The sequence below is a fragment of the Rhamphochromis sp. 'chilingali' genome (genome assembly GCF_963969265.1).
Source record: "Rhamphochromis sp. 'chilingali' genome assembly, chromosome: 6".
Lineage (NCBI taxonomy): Eukaryota > Metazoa > Chordata > Actinopteri > Cichliformes > Cichlidae > Rhamphochromis > Rhamphochromis sp. 'chilingali'.
The window spans coordinates 15,954,006-15,975,031 of NC_137933.1; the positions used below are offsets into that span (position 1 = coordinate 15,954,006).

Here is a 21,026-nt window from a genome sequence, read left to right on the forward strand (position 1 = left end):
AAAGAACAGCCTGTGTCCACAATGTTAATTGAAAACTATTAGGAAAGTTTGTACTTGTTTTTAATGGACGCACTTATTTTGTAGTACTGTCAGATTTGTAAGAAGGGGGATAATGAGGACCTCCTCCTGCTGTGTGATGGCTGTGACAAAGGCTGCCACACTTACTGTCACAAACCCAAGATCACCAGCATCCCAGAAGGAGACTGGTACTGCCCGGCCTGCATATCCAAGGTATCTGAACCTTTTATTACTTATGATTTTTTTTTAATGTGCATTTTTTTAGACTCATCTCAGGACTTATTTTACTCCTGTTTTGTAAAGTTGATGGTAGAAAGGCAAGAAGAAAAAGGACACATTGTAGAGTATATCTTGTGCATCTAAACCGCAAGGACACTTGCTCGCTCAAAGAAATCTCATCAGCTGCTCCTCCCCTAGAGTTTTATTGCTTGCTCTTCACTTTTATTGTCTGCAGCATGGATTTATCCCATTAAGTGACAGTAAAACTCATAAGTCATACTCATACTGATACAAGCTGAGTAACGATTTTTAACGCAGGCTTTAAAGAATTTGTGTTGATGCAGATGTGGTCAGCAAAGGGACTAAATATTATTGCTTGTCTAAGATATGGCAAATTGATATGACATTTTAGGAAAGGACAATATTAGGAGGATGAAACTAAATGGTTCCAGTTTGAATAGCACCCGAACTAAGGAAATGCTGCAATTTTGGGTACTTTTGCAGGCAAGTGGTCCATCCCCCAAAAGCAAAAAGCCTCCAGCCAAACCAGTAGCATCTAGTGGGGGGAGTAGCAAGAAGGGCGGAGAGGCAAAGAAGAATGGAAAGCAGGCCGGTAACGGGGAAGTGTCGGAGGATGACTCAGCAAGTGCCAGCAGTACGCCCAAAAAAGGAGCAAAAGACACCAGCAGGAAGAGGAAAACGGAGGAGAGTTCACCTGCTCTAACGACATCCAATCAGGAGACTACTGGGTGTGTGAAGCGAGCCAAGACGGCTCGAGACAACAACAGGGACCTGGGATTATGCAGGTATGTCTCCATGGCATGTTTGCACTTGTCTTTCTGTGTCATTTTCTTCTCAGTAGTTGCACAGTAATTTCCACCTGCTACAAAGCTGTATGGAAAGGTTGGAGGATGTGTTTTACATTTTCTGTTGTGTTTAAAGCCACAAAACCTCAGATCAACGTTTACTTGCAGTATTTCATTCCTGGAATTTTTCAGCACAAAGTCAGCTTCTCTTTTGTTTTTTAGCGGTTTTATTAGCTCATAAAACCCTAAAGATTATGGGTTAAATGCAAACTTTAAACCTCCATGGACATATTTTTGACCAGCAGCAGAAACAAACTGTAACTGGTTAGGAAATGCTGTTTACACAACCACTTAGGGCAAAGCAGCACTATCTTAGCTTTCTTTTACCTCAGCTTTCAGCCTACTCAGCTTTCTGGGGAAATATCTGATTCTCCAGCTGTTAATGCTCCACTGTTCACCAGCTAGTCCTAGCTTTGTGTACCATAAACCCAAAACAATGATTTAAAAGAAACTTCCAGTATTCAGGCACAATGGGAGCCTCGTTCACACCCTTCACCCACATGTAACCGATCCCTTGTCAATCCAGAAATATTGGTTATAGCTGCTTAAACATAAGAGGAAATTATGAAAGAAAGCTTTTCTGTGTTACACACAAAGCTTATATTTACACAAAGTCGTGGCCAGAGTTTAACTGTGTGTTTGTGTGTCCTACAGAGTACTCCTTGCTGAGTTGGAGCGGCATCAGGATGCATGGCCTTTTCTCACACCTGTCAACCTGAAATCGGTGCCTGGCTACAGGAAGGTCATCAAGAAACCGATGGACTTCTCCACCATACGTGAGAAGCTTGTGAGCAGCCAGTGAGTTCCCATCGCTTCTCTCGGTTCTTTTTTCTGCTAAAAGCCTCGCGCAGAAGTTAAAGCAAGACCAGTGTTTTCAGTTTTGTTTAGTTTTTTTCAGGAATTATGTGATGTGTCTGCTGTTCTCTCTAACCTGAATATGTCTTCTTTTTTTTTTTAAATTTCAGGTATCAAAACCTGGAGACGTTCATCATCGATGTCAACTTGGTCTTTGATAACTGTGAAAAATTCAATGAAGACAATTCAGACATTGGTCGAGCTGGTCATAACATGAGGAAGTTCTTTGAGAAGCGCTGGACTGAGCTTCTGAAACAAACAAACTAAAACAAATAAAAAAAACACTTAAGATTAAAAAAAAAAAAAAGTCTGTTCAGACTCTTCTCCAATACACCCATTCAACTTTTCGTACCGGAGCACCAGGTGTTACTTTTTATTTTGTGATGGAGAACGTGGCTTTGCAGGATGGTAGAAGAAGAAGCCAACTCCTTAATAAGGAACCTGTGGTGTGCTTAGGAGAGGTGTCACCTTGAAAAATAAAAAGTTGTTTAGGTGCACTGGATTTATTACAACAGGGATGAAAGCCCCAAAGAGTCCCAGAGAAATGGGGTGTCATAGTGCAATACCATTCCCTGTCTCAGAACACTGCACTGAATGAATCCTCAAAAATGTCAATGATGTGTCTGCGCTAGAATACTTTCCACTACTTGTAAATAGTTTGTTTTTGTTTATTTGGGTTTTTTTGTTCGTTTGTTATTTAATCGTATTATAGTGAATGTATTTAATTTTGTAATAATTATTTATGAATCAAGGTCCACTTCATTTTCTATGAAAAAGGAGGAATCAGCCGAACTGCTTTGACTTCTGAAAAGGAATGTGTTATTGTGTTATAATTTTTTTCTCTCTCTCTCTCCCAAATATCAAACAAAGCCAAGACAAAAAAAAAAGAAAAGGAAAAAAGAAAAAAAAAAGAGCTGTTTACACTGTTCAGTGCTTTGGGGCATCGGAGGACTGTATTCAATTGTTCGATCTGTAAAACTGCATTTATTTACAGCAACTGCAGAGGAACAGTTAGGCTGTGGTGATTCATGTGTATATACTGTTTATTAATGTCTATATTATGTCTTGTTTGGAACAATGTGTAAAAATTGTTTAAGAATATTAAGATATTGTTTATGCCTTAGAATGATTGTAGCATTCTATTTTAGTGAACGTGATGAAAACATTATCATAAATATTGTTTGTACAGTATATACATATCCTCTGCAAACACTGTGGTATCCTTAATCTTGGTAGTGCCTACCCTTCCAACAGGGGCATGTAGGGGATGTTATCGTTTTTAGTTTTCATTCTTTATGATAATTATTTTTTTATATGATTTCAATCCAACAAGGCCTCCAAAGTTGGACAGTGACACAGAAATCATTCCTCCCCATAAATAATAATAACTAAAAAGAGAAAAAAAGGAACAACAAGCATTCAGTTATGCTTCCATGATACATTTCCTCACAATCTGCCACAATACAAGGACCTAAGGCCATTTTTAACCACTGTGTTGAACCTTGCTGTGTGTTGTGGCCTGATGGAGGCAGCTAGATTTTTTTGTACCCAAGTCAAAAGTACTTGAAGTTACTTTATTTAAGATATTGTGGAATAAAAGTATCATTCTTTTGTAGGAGCTTTATTTTTCACTAGTGTGTGGCACGGACCTATTAAAAGGATGTTTTTCAACGTAAGTGACTCAAACTGGTTTCATTTCAAGTCCGACCTGCAGCTGTAGAAGTGCGGTTTAACTCTTTATTCTGTCAAAGTGCGAGTCATATGTAAAGTTGCACGTGTGACCCGATTAAAGAGAAATTTATTTTGTTTGTGCTTTTAGCTAAATATCTGCAATTGTACTTTACATCGTGTTAAATGCCTCTTTCATGACCAGACTGTAAAATGTTTTCAGGATCCTGAGAAGCTGCTCTGAAACATACATTTTTCAAGGATCTCAGAAACGGTGTCTCAAAACTGAATTCAACTTAACATCTGTAAATTAACAATAAAATCCAGAAAGAGCAGATCCTTATTTGTCTCATCGAGTGGCAGATTGTCATAATCCAAGCAGCCAGGAACACACAGGCACAAATGTAATCTTCAAAAAAATGGGTTTTATTATACCCCCAAAAAGGACAAGACGATTACAAAAATTCAAAATAACAAAAAATAAAGTTTTTAAGAATCAAGTGGGCCCATAAAAGAGGTTAACTTAACAGAACGCTACTCAAAAGTCACTTAACAAAAACATAGCTCAACAAACTGACCTGCCCAAATGAGAAACAGCTCCAGTTATATAGCAAATGAATAAACCATTATATACACCAAAGGTGAAAACTAAAGAGATAACAGCTAACCATCATTCAAGAAGAACCCCATTCCCCCTGCATGATCACAATAGATGGTCCAGTCCACTTTATTGGCTTCTGCATTTATGATCACAGAAGCTTTAGAGCATAACGTAAACATAAGACAAAAGACCAAATGAATATTACCCAAGTATCTCAGTTGTGTGGTTGCATGCATCCATCACACAGATCATAAAATGAAGACCGTTAATAAAAAGGAAAGTTAAGTGTGCCGTACACAGTTGGCAAGTGCAAGTTTAGCAAGTGCCTATTCCCAAGGTTTCTATACATTTTATTCTTGTAGGGAAAATATTAATCATGAACCCTGCCGCACGCTACAGTATGTATAGCCTGAGGCACTACACAGTTTAGACGCATACAGTTAGGTCCATAAGCATGTTGTTAATGACGTGTTTTGTAGTTTTACCTCTGTACATTACCAAACTCCAGATGTGACTTTCAGCTTTAATTCAAAAGGTTGTACAAAAGGCTTTTACATGAAGTGCTGCGTAATTACAGCCATTTTTATACACAAGCCTTCATTGTCACATGCTTGAAAGTAATTGAGCAATTGACTGGTAACCAGTTTTCATAGCACTGTGAAGCCCATTCCCTCCTTTTCTTTCTTTCTTTTAATATTTATTTATTTTGAGGACAAATTAAGCAGATAAAAGATCTAGAACTGATTCAAAATTTTAAATTTGCATTTGGTGGTTGTTCACTGAAACTCTCAATTTGAGGTCCAGACCCAGTGGCGGTCCTAGCCTGTTTGGCGCCCTGGGCGAACACTCCCTCTGCCCCCCCCCGCCACACACACACACACAGCAGTTGTGGAGTGTGCAGCAGTTGAGATGTTTAAGCTCCAGGCTTTGTGTTCATACAAGTACCGTATTTCCCGGACTACAAAGCGCACCTGAATATTAGCCGCACAAGCTAAAATCAGGGGAAAATCCTGTTTTGTACATACATTAGCCGCACTGACTAAAAGCCGCAGGTGTTTCAATGTTGACTTATCATATGTAAGAGAATATGCACAAAGGGAATTGTCAGGAAAGAGATGGCTGTTTGGAGACACACCCCTTTTATTAATATTTTGAAAAACAAGTTATGGGTACATATTTGCACAACTTTTTAGGTATATGTAAAAGTAGCGGTAATTACAAGTACGAAACATGTACTGTGCTTCATAAATGAGTAACAAATGTAGTACATAACAATAACCTACAGCACACCAGAAAAATAGATTCGGACTACCTTTTAGGCTCAAGAAAAGTCAGTCATTCACCACCATCTTTCTCTTCTTCCTGCGCTCTAAAACCACCAAAGTCCTCTCCTCCAGTGTCGGAAACGAACAGGCTCAGGATGGCTTCGTCATCCACTCTCAGCTTCTTTCCTTCGTTGTCACTTTCAAAACCAAAGAAATCCTCGTTGTCAGTGTCGGAGTCGAACACCCTCAGAAGGGCCGTGGCGGTGTCCTCCTCGCCATCATGCAGCAGTCCAGCCCTTCGAAATCCGTTGGTGATCGTGGATGTTTTCACACTTTTCCACGCTGTCAGAATCCACCGGTGGAGTTGAGCATAACTTGCTTTTCGCAAGTTTATTGCCGCTCGTCATCCACGACTCCCGCTGAACGCGTAGCGCTACTTTGAAGTTTGTTTTTCGCGCTACTTGTACGGCACTATGTTGCCTGGCGGATGGACATGTGACCAACATACCACTCTTGAACCCCGATACTGTGTGTCTGATTACATGCCCTTCCGCCAGGCAACGTAGTGCCGTACAACAGCGGAACAAACAAAACAAATCGTCTTACGATATCACAAAAATCCTGGACAATCCATAGAAAAGCCGCACCTGACTAAAAGCCGCAGGGTTCAAAGCTTGTGCAAAAAGTAGCGGCATAGCCCGACAATTACGGTATATATTAATATTCTTCATCATAAATGTTCAACACCGTTTCTTTAACCGATAGCTAGGAGAAATTACGGCAAATAAATAAGCCCATTTGAGAAAACAAAAGAAAAAAAAGAAAGAAAGGGGGATAGTTTAAATTTTAAAACACTTTACTTAAGGTAAAGATACAATATTATTCCTAATGAAGAAGCACCACGTCAAAAAAGTTGATGTCATTCCTCTGCTGTTGTTAAAATTCGGTTGATGGATCTGAAATGACAAAGATGAGGTCTTAGTGAAGAGAAAGTATTAGTAGCTACATCAACGCTGACCATTTAAAAAGACATCCACTCACAGAGTCAGTGTTTCAGGTCACTGGGAAATCCACTGCCGCTGATTTCGCTGTAACCTACAAAACAGGGTTTGATGCTTTAAAATTGGACTAACTTGTCAGCACCATTTAATTCAGCATTCCTGTGATTTTGGAGAATAAATGAATACCTGGCTGTCCATTGAGATGGCCGTAACTTGAACCGTTTGCCGGTGTGGTTTGATTGGAATGTAGTAGATGGCCACCTCTGCCGTCAGCGTAGTCTGTGCAGCGACGTTTTTCCGGTGGAAAGCCACTGTCACGTTCAAAGTCTCTGTCAAAGTGGTGTCGCTTGCGGCTCTCCCCTTCCTCGCTGCTTACTGAGTGGGAGATGGAAGCAGAGGAAGCAGAAGAAGCTAGTCCATGGTTTGGTTTCCCCACCGCACTGCCGCTGGGCTTGGAGCTTGTGGGATAGTCCCTCAGAGATCCATTCCCATTAACATGAACTACGCTGCCGTCAGCGTAGTCTGTGCAGCGACGTTTTTCCGGTGGAAAGCCATTGTCATGTTCAAAGTCTCTGTCAGAGTGGTGTCGCTTGCAGCTCTCCCCTTCCTCTCTGCTTCTGTTTCTGTGGCTCCGAGCTGCGTCTGGGCTGTGCAGGTCGGGATCGCTGTCCCGATGTCTCTTCTTTTTCTTCTTCATTTCCGCAGCTCTGTCCGAATCTCCGTCAGAACTTCTACGGGATGATAGAGAACCAATGACATTGTTTAACAAAACCGAGATCAAGCTTTACAGCCAGCCTAAGACAGAAAAAGTGACCCATTATCAATAAAATGATGAAAATTCTTTACGTTTTTAAGAAAATAATAATACTGATAGTGAGCTTTAACCCCATATTATTTTCAAACAAAATCTAGCTTAAAACAAACACATTTCCTTCTGTTTTCATTAAAGGATCGAGAGAAAGATGGCAATACTCACCCACTCTCACGGTGTCTGTCTTTATCCTTTGATTTCTTCTTTTTCTTATTCTTTTTGTGTTTTTTAGTGTGGCGGGCATCAGAGCTGTCGTCCCTGTCTTTGCTGAGAGTCCTCTTGCGATTTTGATCCTCTTTGTCTGGAGAGGAAAGGCGAGCCCGTGGCGGGGAGCCCTTGAACTTGTTTGTTTCTGGTGCTGTAGAAGGTGAGAAATTTCCTTCCTTGTAGTCCCGTCTGTACTGGTGACGATCGTCGTCGCTTTCTCGTTCGTGACTCCTATCCCTGTTGTGTCTTTCTCTATCTCTGCCAGAGCTAGAGTACAGTCTTTGCCTGTCTCGGGAAGATCGTTTTTCATTGCAACTAGAACTAGGCTTGGACTGATACTGCTCCTTAGTATCCTTACGTCCTTCAGTCCCTGTTGTTGCACATTTATCTTGTGGTAGATCCTTGGCTTCATCCTTGCTTACGCTAACTTTCTGTGGAGCTGCAGAAGCCCCACTGGTGCTTTGAGAGCAGCCCGGCTGAGGGGGTAAGGCTGCAGGGTTGCCATCTTGCCCAGAAGAAGAAAGAGCGGAAGCAGATTCTTTAGCTGCAACAGAAGGGGTAGTTGTAGCAGTAGCTGAGGGTGAAGCGCTAACGGCGGAGGATTCTGTACAGTGAGGCAGGGGTTCAGATGGAGTTTTAGCCCTTGTGACAGGAGTGGAGAAATCCTGGCTTTCGTTAGCAGCAGGATGAATGCTCTGAGAAGAACTAGCCTGGGATGAGGCATCTTTGCTGGAAAAATAAAATACAAAAGCAATATGAGCAATGCTTTGTCACACTGGCAGAGAGGAAAGTCTGCACAGTTTTAAGATCACTCCTCTAAACTTAAAAATTTAAATGCATAAAATGGACAGCAGAGCAATAAGTTTTTTTTAGTTCAGTGTTAGGCTTACTTTGGTTGGCTATGGTCTCTGCCTATTCCATTAGCAACAGGAGCCGTAGACGTCAAACTGCCATGATTACTGCCAGAGATCTGATGTGCCCAAAATAAATAAAAGAAATATTAATAATATGTCCCTTTAAGAAAAACAAACAAAAACCCAAACAGACAAGCATTATGTGACGTAGGCTATGCACAGATACACCCACACACAGGTTGTTATCATCAGATTCCACATTTATTGAGAGTGTCCACGGAATTATAACAGAACACCGTCTGACAGTGGTCGGTTCCCGCAGCGTCTTCCTCCTCCACTCCTCTCCACCTCACTATATAAAAGGAAGGAAAACCACCATCAGTCCAAATCGCCATCAGCTGTTCTCATCAGCACCGCCCCGTTGAGCTCACTGCACCACTCCTCCCCTGCAGCCGCGCCCCGGACCACACCTCCGCCACATACCCCCACCGCCCGACTGAGGCCGGGGAGCCTTCCGGCCGAACCTACTCCCCCCCCGCGAGCGAGAGAGGAAATCGGCCACCGCCATCTGCGCCCCCGGCCTATGGACCACCTTGAACTTAAAGGGCTGTAAAGCCAGATACCACCGGGTGATCCGGGCGTTGGCATCTTTCATGCGGTGGAGCCACTGCAGCGGGGCGTGGTCCGAGCAGAGGGTGAATGAGCGCCCCAGAAAGTAATAGCGAACGGAGTCGACCGCCCACCGGATAGCCAAGCACTCCTTCTCCACGGTGCTTTCCCGTCTTTCACGCTCTGCCAGCTTCCGGCTGATGTAAAGAATGGGACGGTCGGCCCCCCGCACCTACTGGGACAAAACGGCCCCCAGCCCCCTGTTCGAGGCGTCAGTCTGCAGAACAAAAGGGAGGGAAAAGTTAGGAGTGTGAAGCAGCGGCTCCCCACAGAGAGACTTTTTCACCTGCACAAACGCCGCCTGGCACGGCCCCGTCCACTGAAACAGATCTGGAGCACCCTTCCGGGTAAGATCGGTTAAGGGGCTGGTCAGCTGCGCAAACCCTGGCACGAACCGGCGATAGTAACCTGCCAGCCCCAGAAACCGTCTCACCTCCTTTTTAGTCTTGGGTGCGGGCAGGATGCGATAGCCGCCGTCTTTTCCACCTGTGGACGCACCTGCCCGCCCCCCAAGTGGTACCCCAGATACTGTACCTCCCTCCGTCCAACCGCACACTTCTTCGGGTTGGCCGTGAGCCCCGCCCTCCTCAGGGACTCCAGGACCGCGGCCACCCGCTGCACATGCTTCGCCCAGGTGTCGCTATGGATGATCATGTCATCCAAGTAAGCTGCAGCATACGCAGCGTGCGGGCGCAGCACCCGGTCCATGAGGCGCTGGAAAGTGGCAGGGGCCCCGAACAAGCCGAACGGAAGCGTAACGAACTGGTACAACCCATACAGAGTGGAGAAGGCCGTTTTCGCCTTGGACTCGGCAGACAAGGGAATCTGCCAGTAGCCCTTGGTTAAGTCCAGTGTCGTGAAAAAACGGGCCGTGCCCAGCCGATCCAGGAGCTCGTCGACCCGGGGCATGGGATAAGCATCAAAACGTGACACTTCATTCACCTTGCGATAGTCGACACAGAACCGTATAGACCCATCCTTCTTCACCACCAGAACGATGGGGCTACACCAGGCGCTGTGCGACTCTTCGATCACTCCCATTCTCAGCATTTCAGCCAATTCCCTCTGCACAATTTGCCGTTTATGCTCAGGAAGCCTGTAGGGCCGTGAACGCACCGTCACGCCAGGCTGCGTTACAAAATGATGCTCAATGACAGACGTCCGGCCGGGCAGGGGGGAGAACACGTCAGCAAAACGCTGTTGTAACGCGACAACGTCCGCTCTCTGGGCCTGTGTGAGATGGTCATCACAAGGGAGGGAGGCGGGGATGACGGAATTTGGCACCTCCGGCCCCAACTCATCTCTCTCCTTAACCAGGCTCACCAGCGACGCGGATTCAACCTCTCTCCACTTTTTAAGGAGATTGAGGTGATAAATCTGCGTGGCCCCACCCCTGTCCGACCGAGCGACCTCATAGTCAACGTCCCCGACACGCCGTGTGACCACAAAGGGCCCTTGCCACTTGGCGAGCAACTTTGAGCTGGAGGAAGGGAGTAACACAAGCACTTTGTCTCCCGGTGAAAATTGCCTGAGTCTAGCCCCTCTGTTATACAGGCGCTGCTGACGCTGCTGAGCCTGGAGCAAATTCTCCCGTGACAACCTCCCCAAAGTGTGGAGTTTCGCTCTCAGGTCCAGCACGTACTGAATCTCATTCTTGGCGGGGCTCGGACCGTCCTCCCAGCTTTCTTTAATCAGGTCGAGCACCCCACGTGGCCTCCTGCCGAACAGCAGTTCAAAGGGAGAAAATCCCGTGGAGGCCTGGGGCACCTCCCGCACTGTGAATAACAGAGGGTCTAGCCAGTGGTCCCAATTGTGTTCATCCTCGTTAATGAACTTACGAATCATAGACTTCAAAGTCTTATTCAGCCGCTCCACCAGCCCGTCCGTCTGAGGGTGGTAGACGCTGGTCCGAATAGATTTAATGTCCAGTAATTCGTACAGTTCCCGCAGTGTACGAGACATAAACGACGTGCCCTGGTCAGTCAGTATCTCTTTCAGGATTCCGACTCGGGAGATGACCTGAAACACCACTCTTTGCAGAGATGGTGCGCAGCGGGACTGCTTCCGGGTACCACGTTGCATAATCCACCAGGACTAACACAAAGCGGTAGCCGCGTGCACTCCGGTGAAACGGCCCGATGAGGTCCATGCCGATGCGCTCGAACGGGACCTCTATGAGTGGAAGCGGACGCAAAGGCGCTTTTGGTATGGCCGGCTGATTAACAAGTTGGCAGTCCGGGCAGGACGCGCACCAGCGGCGCACATCCGCTCGGATGCCCGGCCAATAAAATCGGGCCGTTATTCGCTCCAGAGTTTTTTCGTATCCCATATGCCCTGCCATGGGGTTATAATGAGCCGCCTGGAAAATCGTTTCCCGGCGGCCCTGCGGCACCAACAGCTGGGTGTATGTCACCACCTGCTCCAGTGGGAAATCGCCCGTGGGGGGAACTTCCGGAGCCGGCGGGGCTTCCCGTGAAGGACCCGCCGTCTCCCCCTCCCCAGAGTCAGTGTCGGACGGCCCCGCGTCACCGCTGAGCGCCGCGCAGACGCTACATGCTACTAACGGTCGTGATCGCACCCCCGCGTACTGTCCCAACAGATGATGAAACCCCGGCCAATTCGTGCCCAGAATTAGGGGATGCGACAGGCGCGGGCTAACCGCAGCCGTTACTCTATGCGTTTTGCCCTTATACTTTAATAACAGCGGCACTATGGGATACCTGTGAACATCACCATGAACACACCTCACCTCCACCCATTCTGCCTCCAGCAATGCCCCGGGGCGAACCAAACCTTGGTGCACGAGGGTCTGCGTGCAGCCTGTGTCCACCAAAGCTTGGCGTATACCCCCTCGAGTCCTTACCGGAATGCTGTATGTCCCTCCCGGACCGGGAGAGGGCGCTGGAGCACCGGCAACGTGGAACACCTGCCCCACCTCCATCAGAGGACAGTCCCTCCTCAGGTGTCCCGGCTGTCCGCACTTCCAGCACTCCTGCCCCGGCATCTGTGCTGTTCTCCGTGGCTCAGGGGCAGCACTGCTCATGTCCGATCCCTGGGAAGGCACAAACGCAGCAAAAGGATTAGTGGGGCTCAGCGCCGGCGCCCGCTCTGCCTGCCCTAGTGCAGGCACCCGGCGCCTTGGTGCCGGCACCGGGGCTTGTCTGTTCGGCCTCCGGCCGCTGTCCCCGGGCTCCCCCGCTCTAGCGGCAAGGTGGTCCTCCGCCAACGTAACCGCCACCTCCAGACTCGCGGGACGGTGGCACCTGACCCATCTCGCCGTCTCCGCAGGCAGCGTCTCGCCCTCTGATGATCCCGGCTGCAGCCAGCGTACGGCCGCGTCATGCAGCTTCCGGGCCCAAGCAAACGGCCGATCCGCCGCAGCCAGCCGACAGGCCCGGAACCGCCGGCGGTGATCTTCAGCGGTGAGCCCCAACCTGTCCACCACCACCCGGCTCACGTCCTGGAAGCTGCCCCTCGAGGCCGGCGGCAGACTCAGGGCCGCCGTCCGAGCCTCCCCCGACAGCAGAGGAAGCAAACGCGGAGCCCACTCCACCTGCGGCCACTGGCAGGCCTCCGCCGTGGCACGAAAAGTCTCCAGAAAGACCTGGGGGTCGTCCCCGTCCCCCATCCGGGGCACCACCACCGACAGCGGCGGGGACTTTGGCGGGGCAGCGGCGCCAACCAGCCGCTCCAGAACCAGAGTCTGCCGGTCCGTCTGCTCCTGCAGCGCAGCCAGGTGAGCTCGCTGGGCTGCCGCATGGTCGTGGCTCATCTTCGCCATCTCCGCCAGCATCTGCGCCAGAAGCTGCAAAGGCTGGGCGGGCGGCGCAGCCTGCGGGTCGGACATCCCCACACCGGCAGGCTCCTGGGTTTCGGCACCACTTGTGACGTAGGCTATGCACAGATACACCCACACACAGGTTGTTATCATCAGATTCCACATTTATTGAGAGTGTCCACGGAATTATAACAGAACACCGTCTGACAGCGGTCGGTTCCCGCAGCGTCTTCCTCCTCCGCTCCTCTCCACCTCACTATATAAAAGGAAGGAAAACCACCATCAGTCCAAATCGCCATCAGCTGTTCTCACCAGCACCGCCCCGTTGAGCTCACTGCACCACTCCTCCCCTGCAGCTGAGCCCTGGACCACACCTCCGCCACACATTATAAAAATAAAGACAAGATTTACCTTGTCAGGGCCGCTGTGTCCATTCACTTTGTGATGACCATTGTGGCTGGATTTGAAGTCTCCATACGTTTGTCCATTTAATCCATTGCCATTATGGTTCACTCCTGACTTCCCATTGATAATTCTCCCAAAACCGCCAAAGACATTTCCTGTGTCTTTATTTTCATTAGGATGAGACTTGGATGAACTGCCGTTATCCAGAGTGCCACAGTTCTCTTGGTCTGATTCCTCTGAAGACTCTTGGCTGTACGGCACCAGGAAGGACGCCCCGTTTCCTACAGGGTTCTGATCCCCATTACTGAAAGGCATGCCGCTGACTTGGTTTAGTGGACCCTCAGTAGCTGAGGGTGAAGCGCTAACAGCGGAGGATTCTGTACAGTGAGGCAGGGGTTCAGATGGAGTTTTAGCCCTTGTGACAGGAGTGGAGAAATCCTGGCTTTCATTAGCAGCAGGATGAAAGGCATGCCGCTGACTTGGTTTAGTGGACGCGGAATAAAACGAACGTCTGGTTGGACGTCTGAGGTAGACTGTGAGGAGGACAAAGAGCTGGAGGAGGACAAAGAGCTGGAGGAACTGCTGGCGGAGGACGGCTTGCAGTAAGAGGAGGAAGAAGCAGATGGGCAAATTGGTTTGCTTAGCCCAACTGAAAATGAAAGCTTCTGTTGTTTGTCGCTCTCTGGAATCATTGTGGGCCGGCTTACTGAGTGGGAGATGGAAGCAGAGGAAGCGGAAGAAGCTAGTCCATGGTTTGGTTTCCCCACCGCACTGCCGCTGAAGAGAACTCTGAAGGAACAAGAAGTCACAACAACAGGTTTTTAGAACAGAAACACTGGGTTTAACAAAACAACAACATTATCAGTACCCTCAGGTGAGGAAGTACCTTGTTCATGTGTGGTGGCAGCTGGGGGCCTATGAAGCCAACACTGTTGTGATGCATGGTGGCGATGGTGCGTGGGATCACCACCGGCCGGGGAGATGACTGACCAGATATGCCAGCGTTATGGTTCAAGTGGCTGTAGTCCCCAGTTTTTTTCACATCTGTGCACCTGATCACATGGAAAAAAGAATATTAACCATGACAAAGCATCAACATTATAAAATTAGGTTATAATAATACATTTTCTACAAGAAAAGTGGGAATAAACATGTCTACATTATTAAATAATGATGGGAAAAGTTCTACTGAAGGAATAAGCCTAGAATGTTTAAAAATACCGATGTTTACTCACTTGATGTAGAAGAGGACATATGTCTGCTGGTTTAGGACGGTCCTAATGTCACTGACTAACACGGACGAGTCATTCATCTGAAACCAGTGCCCATTGCTGGCCTGTGAGACAGAATGAGAGAGATGTGACACAGCAGATTCAGTTTCTGAATTGAATTTGAGCTAAAAAGAAGAATCTTATGGTTATATAGGGGTCTTTTTTTCTTTCTTTCAATGCATACAAAGTATTTTTCTCTGTTTGTGTAAACGGAGGCGGAAGGCTGGTTTTACTTCCACAGTGGGTTTTGTGCGAAGGAAGGAAACCTTCCTCCAAACGGACAGAGCAGTGGAGCCGCCAAGGGAAAGCACACGAATAAAATCTGTATAATTAAAATATAATTTATTATATTTAAATAGTTAAAAATGTAAAATGAATTAAAACAACCTTGGCCAAGGGGTAACACAATAAAAATCAATAAAACACAACATTAAAAGTCCAGTGGCCTGCGCCACGACCTAAAAGTCCCAGGGAGCTAAGAAATCCAGCGAAGTAGTATAAAAAGGGAAACCCAGCGGAGTCCTCTCCTTCCTTTCCGCATTCGCGTCCCGATATGCTGGAGAAAGGGAGGAGCGGCAGTCACTATTCTTCTAGACAGTTTTATTTCATAAAAAGGGATAAGTCAGAGACTTACCCCGGGTGGGCAGAGCTCTCAACTCCGCCCGCCGCTTCTTTAAAACTGCAAATCGGCACAGCCGTCTCGTGCCTTCCGCTGGTGCTGTCTCCGCTCTCCCCGCTGGTGTTGTCACTCCCCGCTGGCGATTTCGAGCCTCCAGCCCGAAGCCGAGGCCCTCAGCCTCTAGCCTTCAAGCGCAGCCGTCAATCACAGCTCTACAGCCCAAGCCTTCTCTCCATATCTCTGGCTCGGCTTCTCAGTCACTCCGGTCACTCTCTCTCGTCCCTTCCGCTTCGAGCCTCCAGCCCGAAGCCGAGGCGCTCAGCCTCTAGCCTTCAAGCGCAACTCCTCAAAGCAAAGTTTTCCTTCTTCACTCGTCCTCAAAAAGCGCTCCTTTCTGTCGTCTACCCAGCCCTCTTATTGGCCTCTCTGGTACCTCTCAGGTGAAATCAAGTTAGTAATCAGATAGGGTGGAGTCTTTACAGGACAGTTGTTCAATTAAATAAGATAAAAACATGCAATAGAACTCATACAAACAAACCCAATATACAATATTAAAATATTAAACAGATAAAACATCGCAAAACATGCACAGTAAAAACTCCAAATAACTTGTCCCGTTTCACCCCGTGACATTTGCATTCAGTTTTCTGCTAAAATGTGTTGTTTATGGTGTGTGTTTGTTTGTACTAAGCAACAGCAGCATTCAAAGAGATTCGGGCACAGCCAGTACCTTAATATAGCAGAAATAGTGTCCAGCATGACAACTCAATCCAGAGTGAACCAGCACAGCATACAGCCTGTAGAGCTGGGGCTCCCCGTGGGACTGAGACATGAAGGGCCGCAGATCCAGATGCTCCAAATACTTCACATCCTGATGACCACCAAACAAAAAATTTCGTCACGTCATCACTGAACAACCGGATAGCCAGTGGCGGTCCTAGCCTATTTGGCGCCCTGGGCGAACACTTGCACTGCTGTAACTGGAGCCTCGTCGTCTCGTCTCTCTTTATACTGGACTGTAGCGGAGATGACAATAAAGTTTACTTTGACTTCAGCAGCAAGCAGGTGCACCGAGGGCTCTCGCGCTCACTTTTCGTGTATAGCATTTCGAAAAAACATCGGTGCAAATTATAAGTCTGTATTATAATGTCTGGTGTTTTCGTGTTTGTTGGTTTGTTTTTATTTTGTTTTATTTTGCGAGTTGGTTATTGGATGCTGCTCCAGCCAGCCAGAGAATCCCCCGCCGCCCCGCCCTCTCCTCTCTGCGCCGCAAGCAGCAGGCGTAGGGGTGGGTTTTTATAATCGATTCATCGATTAAAATCGATTCTGGCTTGGATAACGTAAAATCGATTCATTAAAATCCTGAATCGATTTTTTTATATAAATTTATTTTGCCCAAAATGCCAGAATCTCAGGTGAAATCTCACAAAATTTCAAGAACCAGCAAAGAGTTAAGACAGTAAATGAGAGCAGGTACACGGATTCTGCACATAGACTTAAACACACAGCGCGACCCGCGGATCAGAATCAGTTAGATGTCGCCTTTCTCACAGTCGGGGCTGAAAGCCGACAGCTCGCTGATTCTGATCTGTCGGCGGGTCCGCGCTTTGTGTTCACGCCCTTTATGCGCTGATTCTAAAGCTGTTAGTTTGATCTCTCTCCAAACAGTATTGACCGAACCAGCAGCAAAAGAAGATCCAAACGCTTCACATAAACATCATCGTGAATTCACTCTGACTTTTACTGTTTTGCTTCCACCGCGATGCACAGCTCTCTCTCTCTCTCTCTCTCTGTACTTCAAGAACAGTTTCCCTTTCTTCATTAATCTCTTGCTTGTTACGCACAAATCTACTGTTGTTTACAGCGCTGTCGGCTGCTGTTTTTTTTCCCTTTTACATTCTTTCGAAAAGAAAACCTCATTTCTGCTGTTCAATACTGAACAAATTTAAACTTTTTAAAATTATTCAAAATGCAAAACGCTTAACCGTGTCTCTACTAAAACCGCTGTAACATCAGAGGTAATGTTCATATGTTGATTAATGGTTTTCTTTCGTTTTTGATGTACTGCAGAATATTTTTATAAAATTCCAGGCCAGGAAAATCACCATCATGTTTTTCTGTGTTTTATCTTCAGCTACTTTGACACAAAAGCATCTGCTGTGACGCTTACACCTGGACCTTGTGAATCGGAATTGAATCGATTCTAGAAATCAGTGACGATACCCAGCCCTAAGCAGGCGCACCTCGCAAACGAAGGGCGTCCTTACTCCCAGCAAATGGGCGATAGAAAACTGATCGGTGCCTATGCCATTCCCAATCCGGTTGTTCAGTCTGACGTCACTAGCCGTGTCTGGACCTAAACTCCGCTGCAGGTCCATATATCAAACGATCACTATGGCATTACTGAGAGTTGAAAAACTGTCTAAAGTCTTTCATCTTTAATAAAATGATCAGCGTTCTGCTCTACCAGGTGTAACAATTGAGTTTAACATCCAGGCATCCATGAAAACGGAATTTATGACATTTAACGGAGTTAGAAGTTAGCAGGGAGTTAGCTCGCTAGCTTCGATCTAAATACAATATAGCATGTCCTGACTGTGGGGTTTTGGAAACAAATTAAAACGTACAGCTCTGCTATCACTTCCAGCATAAATGAAGACAGAAAACTAAACAGCAGTGACGTTTGTAGGGTTACTGAAGTTGGGCTAGCTGGTATATAATGATGTGCTACGTGACCGCTAGCGACACAGCTATGTTAGCATAATATAAACAAGCTAACTTTTTTTCCACTCGATAAAAGTTAACGTGAGTGTTCTTGGTGGTCAGGAACAAATGTAATTGCATGGCAGGATGCTGTAAAAGGACCAAACTTCAGCCAGGAGAACAACTGAGATAATCCATCCATAATACGAGGTTAGTCATTCATATACTGCTGCATGGGCTGGGCTGTAGTTACATCCTAAGGTTTTAAAAACTGAGCTTAAATAAATGATTAGCGGTAATAAAAGACGAGGGAGGTCAACAATGATCACTGACTGTTTTAGGAGCTTTTTGAGATTAAATAGAAGAAAATACATAACATTAAACATGTTAACAACACAAAAGCCATATTAAAGGCAGACTACTTTAGGCCCGGAAGTAGGATTCGTCGTGTCATCATTGAACAACCAGATATGCGCTGGCTGACGTCGGCAGTGGCGTGTCTAGAAAATTTTTGTTGGGGGGGCCAGGTAGGGGCACAGATTTGGAGAAGGGTGGCAGATGTAATTGGCAGATAATGTTAAAAACAATTCTACCAACCGTTAACCATAATTCAATAACCCTGTAAACCTAATAACCAAATGCGCTTTTAACTCTTATTAGAATGAGATTTTAACCACTACGGTGCAAAGTTTTTAGATACTGCGTTGATAAAGTACAAGAGATACAATCAGTCAGTGTTTACTCAGCATTCAAGGACATCAATATTTGCATAGTATTTTTACTGACATGTAGTGCACATGTTTTGGGCAAAAACATTTTTGAATATTAAAATACGAACATTTTTAACATACAATTGGCAAATTAGCCAATGCCAATGCAAAACCAATGCCTGTTAAAAAAAGAAGAAGATAATCTTCTCACAAACTGGTGTTTGATTTTGAAATAGGAAAAAAGTGGGGAAACAAATGAAAAGACTAACATTTGAATAAAACCTGAAAGCACGTAAATACATTCTATGCTGCCTTATGGTAAACTTTGGTAATATTAATGTATAAAGAACAACACTGGCTGATGATGAAATACAGTCAGCTGGCATGGTGACACTGCCAGTATTAACCTGCAGGGCTGGACTGGGACAGAAAATTGGGCATTTTGACTACAGACTGGCCCACCAGGTATTAAAGCCATAAAGACTTTGAATGAAAACAAGTGCTGTTGTGACAGTGATGTACAGTCTTTTTGGTATATGTTTGATTTCTATACATTTTACATCAGATAAAAACTTTGTTCGCAAGATTCAGATAATTATTTAATAAAAGCTAAATATTTTAAATGAGAATAATAAGAAAAGTATTTCTTTGTGCCCCCCTCTCCCTGTTAATGCCCTACCTGGCCCCCTGGCAACACTTTGCTAGAGCCGCCCCTGCACAGTTACCAGCTGTCAGCTACTTAGAAAAGGATCCTGGTGTTATTTGTCTCTCAGAAACAGTTCATAACTTCCCTTCAACTCATTCATGTCGCCTAAAAGGTAAACCTGTTTCTCCATCACTGTTCAGCTCTGATGATTCAGTAAGAACATCTCCTGGTTTCATCCTCATGTTTCCCTCTCACCACATATCCAAACCGACATCATGACCAGCAGCTTTTACAGCTGTGCCTCCAGCAAACATCAGCTGATACTAGAAATTAATATTAAATACATTCTAACAACAGCTGATCAAGCTTAAACGTGCTGCTGTTGTTTACCGCGACATCCGCTGGTTTCCTGTTTCTGGCGCAAAGTGGGCGATAAACAAACAAGAGAGACATCAGCTGATCATTGATCAGTTTCATGATTGAAGTAGCAATAGAAGAGGCAGCTGTAAAGACAGAATAACTCCAGCTTTGTGTCTTTTTCCATCCTAGCTGAAGTACGGGACAAACTGCGTCTCTTCTCAGCTCAATACGAAACACATAATATTTTCTCTGAATGAGGGACCATTCCATTTTTTAAGGAGCTGTTGGCAACTCTACTAACTAACCTTATGAATAAAACAAAGTTCACTATCAGTAACATCATAGCAACCGAACAGCTGTATAGAAACTCCTCATGCTAGCTCAGGCAGTATGAGGTATTGTAACTGACTGTAAAAAGTCAGCACAACGAAAATAAACTGCACCTAAACTTGGTTTATATCAGACCCAGATAGACTGCAGGTCATAACTTCTTACCTGAAGTTCAGTTCACCTGACACTTGGACCGGCGGCTGCCTCGTGTCTCTCCTCCTGCCTCACCTTCCCTCATCCACCTGTTGCCTCTGTGGAAGCTCTCCCATAGCCACCACCAAACAACTGAGTTATTTTTACACATAACCAGCATCTGGTCAATCCACCACTTCTCATTGTTCATGCCGTTACAAATAAATAAATAAATAAATAAATAAATAAATAAATAAATAAGTCATCAGCCCACCATGCAAACGTCCGATGGCTAGTCCAGCTATGTTAACTTGTTAATCTTTCGCCGAAAAAATGTTTTCTGCGGTGCTGTCTTTCGTGCTTGTGTAACAGAGTCATAAATAACATTGTTATAATTACACAAAATGTGTTCTAAACCCCCAAACTTCTCCTTTTATACCTGACTTTTAGGACCTCCAAGCCTGTAGTTGTGTTCATTATCAGTTAGAGCCCCTCCTCATTCTTTTCTTCTTCTTTGGTGCAATACTATAAATACAGTGTACCCCTTTTGCCTCTCCCCTTTTTCTACAATTCCCCTGTGGGAGAGGAGCTGGAGTGGGCAAATTATTTACTTGGAGGTCTTTCTTTCTTTTACCTTTTTTATCAGACACAACGCAGAATCACACCGGTTACACTTGGTGCCGCTGACCCGTCACATCGCCAATCCGCGATCCACCCCTCCTCCTTCTGCTGCCGCTGTTTTCCCGCCTCCTCTCTGCAGCTGTGTGCCAGAATCCTGTGCCCTGCGCTTTGACTCACAGGTTTTTATATCGTGTGTGATCGATGCCCCGTAATTTGGCTTGCAGGCATCTCTGTCACGTGTGAACTTAAAGGGCAAATACGTAGGTGATCATTTCTGTCACTGTTTCATATTGTTGCCTCAAATTATGCAGGCACGGATTGTAATTTTTTTTCTCTATTGATATTGGCTTTTACAGCCTGTTTTAATTGAGAGGAGAAAACAACATTTTATTTTCTATGGTGTTTTGATTCTTTGAT

The 21,026-nt window shown here is 45.9% G+C and overlaps 1 protein-coding gene and 1 pseudogene across 15 annotated transcripts in view; one reads left to right on the forward strand and one right to left on the reverse strand.

Moving 5' to 3' along the window:
- LOC308397822 (bromodomain adjacent to zinc finger domain protein 2B-like) overlaps positions 1–3,634 on the forward strand; it is a 70,702-nt gene extending 67,068 nt beyond the window's left edge. For all 14 annotated transcript variants that reach the window (XM_080883977.1, XM_080883987.1, XM_080883989.1 and 11 more), the window contains 4 exons: positions 85–231; positions 742–1,043; positions 1,758–1,901; positions 2,069–3,634. In XM_080883977.1, the coding sequence (XP_080740103.1) occupies positions 85–231; positions 742–1,043; positions 1,758–1,901; positions 2,069–2,225 (750 nt within the window). In that variant the 3' untranslated portion in view covers positions 2,226–3,634. The remainder of the gene's footprint in view (positions 1–84; positions 232–741; positions 1,044–1,757; positions 1,902–2,068) is intronic.
- A 470-nt stretch (positions 3,635–4,104) lies between these two features.
- On the reverse strand, positions 4,105–20,797 carry LOC308398472 (annotated as a pseudogene). Its single transcript, XR_013974803.1, has 11 exons — positions 20,263–20,797; positions 15,838–15,978; positions 14,453–14,553; positions 14,104–14,269; positions 13,101–14,006; positions 11,898–12,953; positions 8,402–8,481; positions 7,470–8,240; positions 6,680–7,224; positions 6,534–6,587; positions 4,105–6,448 (listed from the first exon to the last, which is right to left on the reverse strand). The product of XR_013974803.1 is annotated as an uncharacterized misc_RNA (transcript).
- Positions 20,798–21,026: the final 229 nt, after the last annotated feature.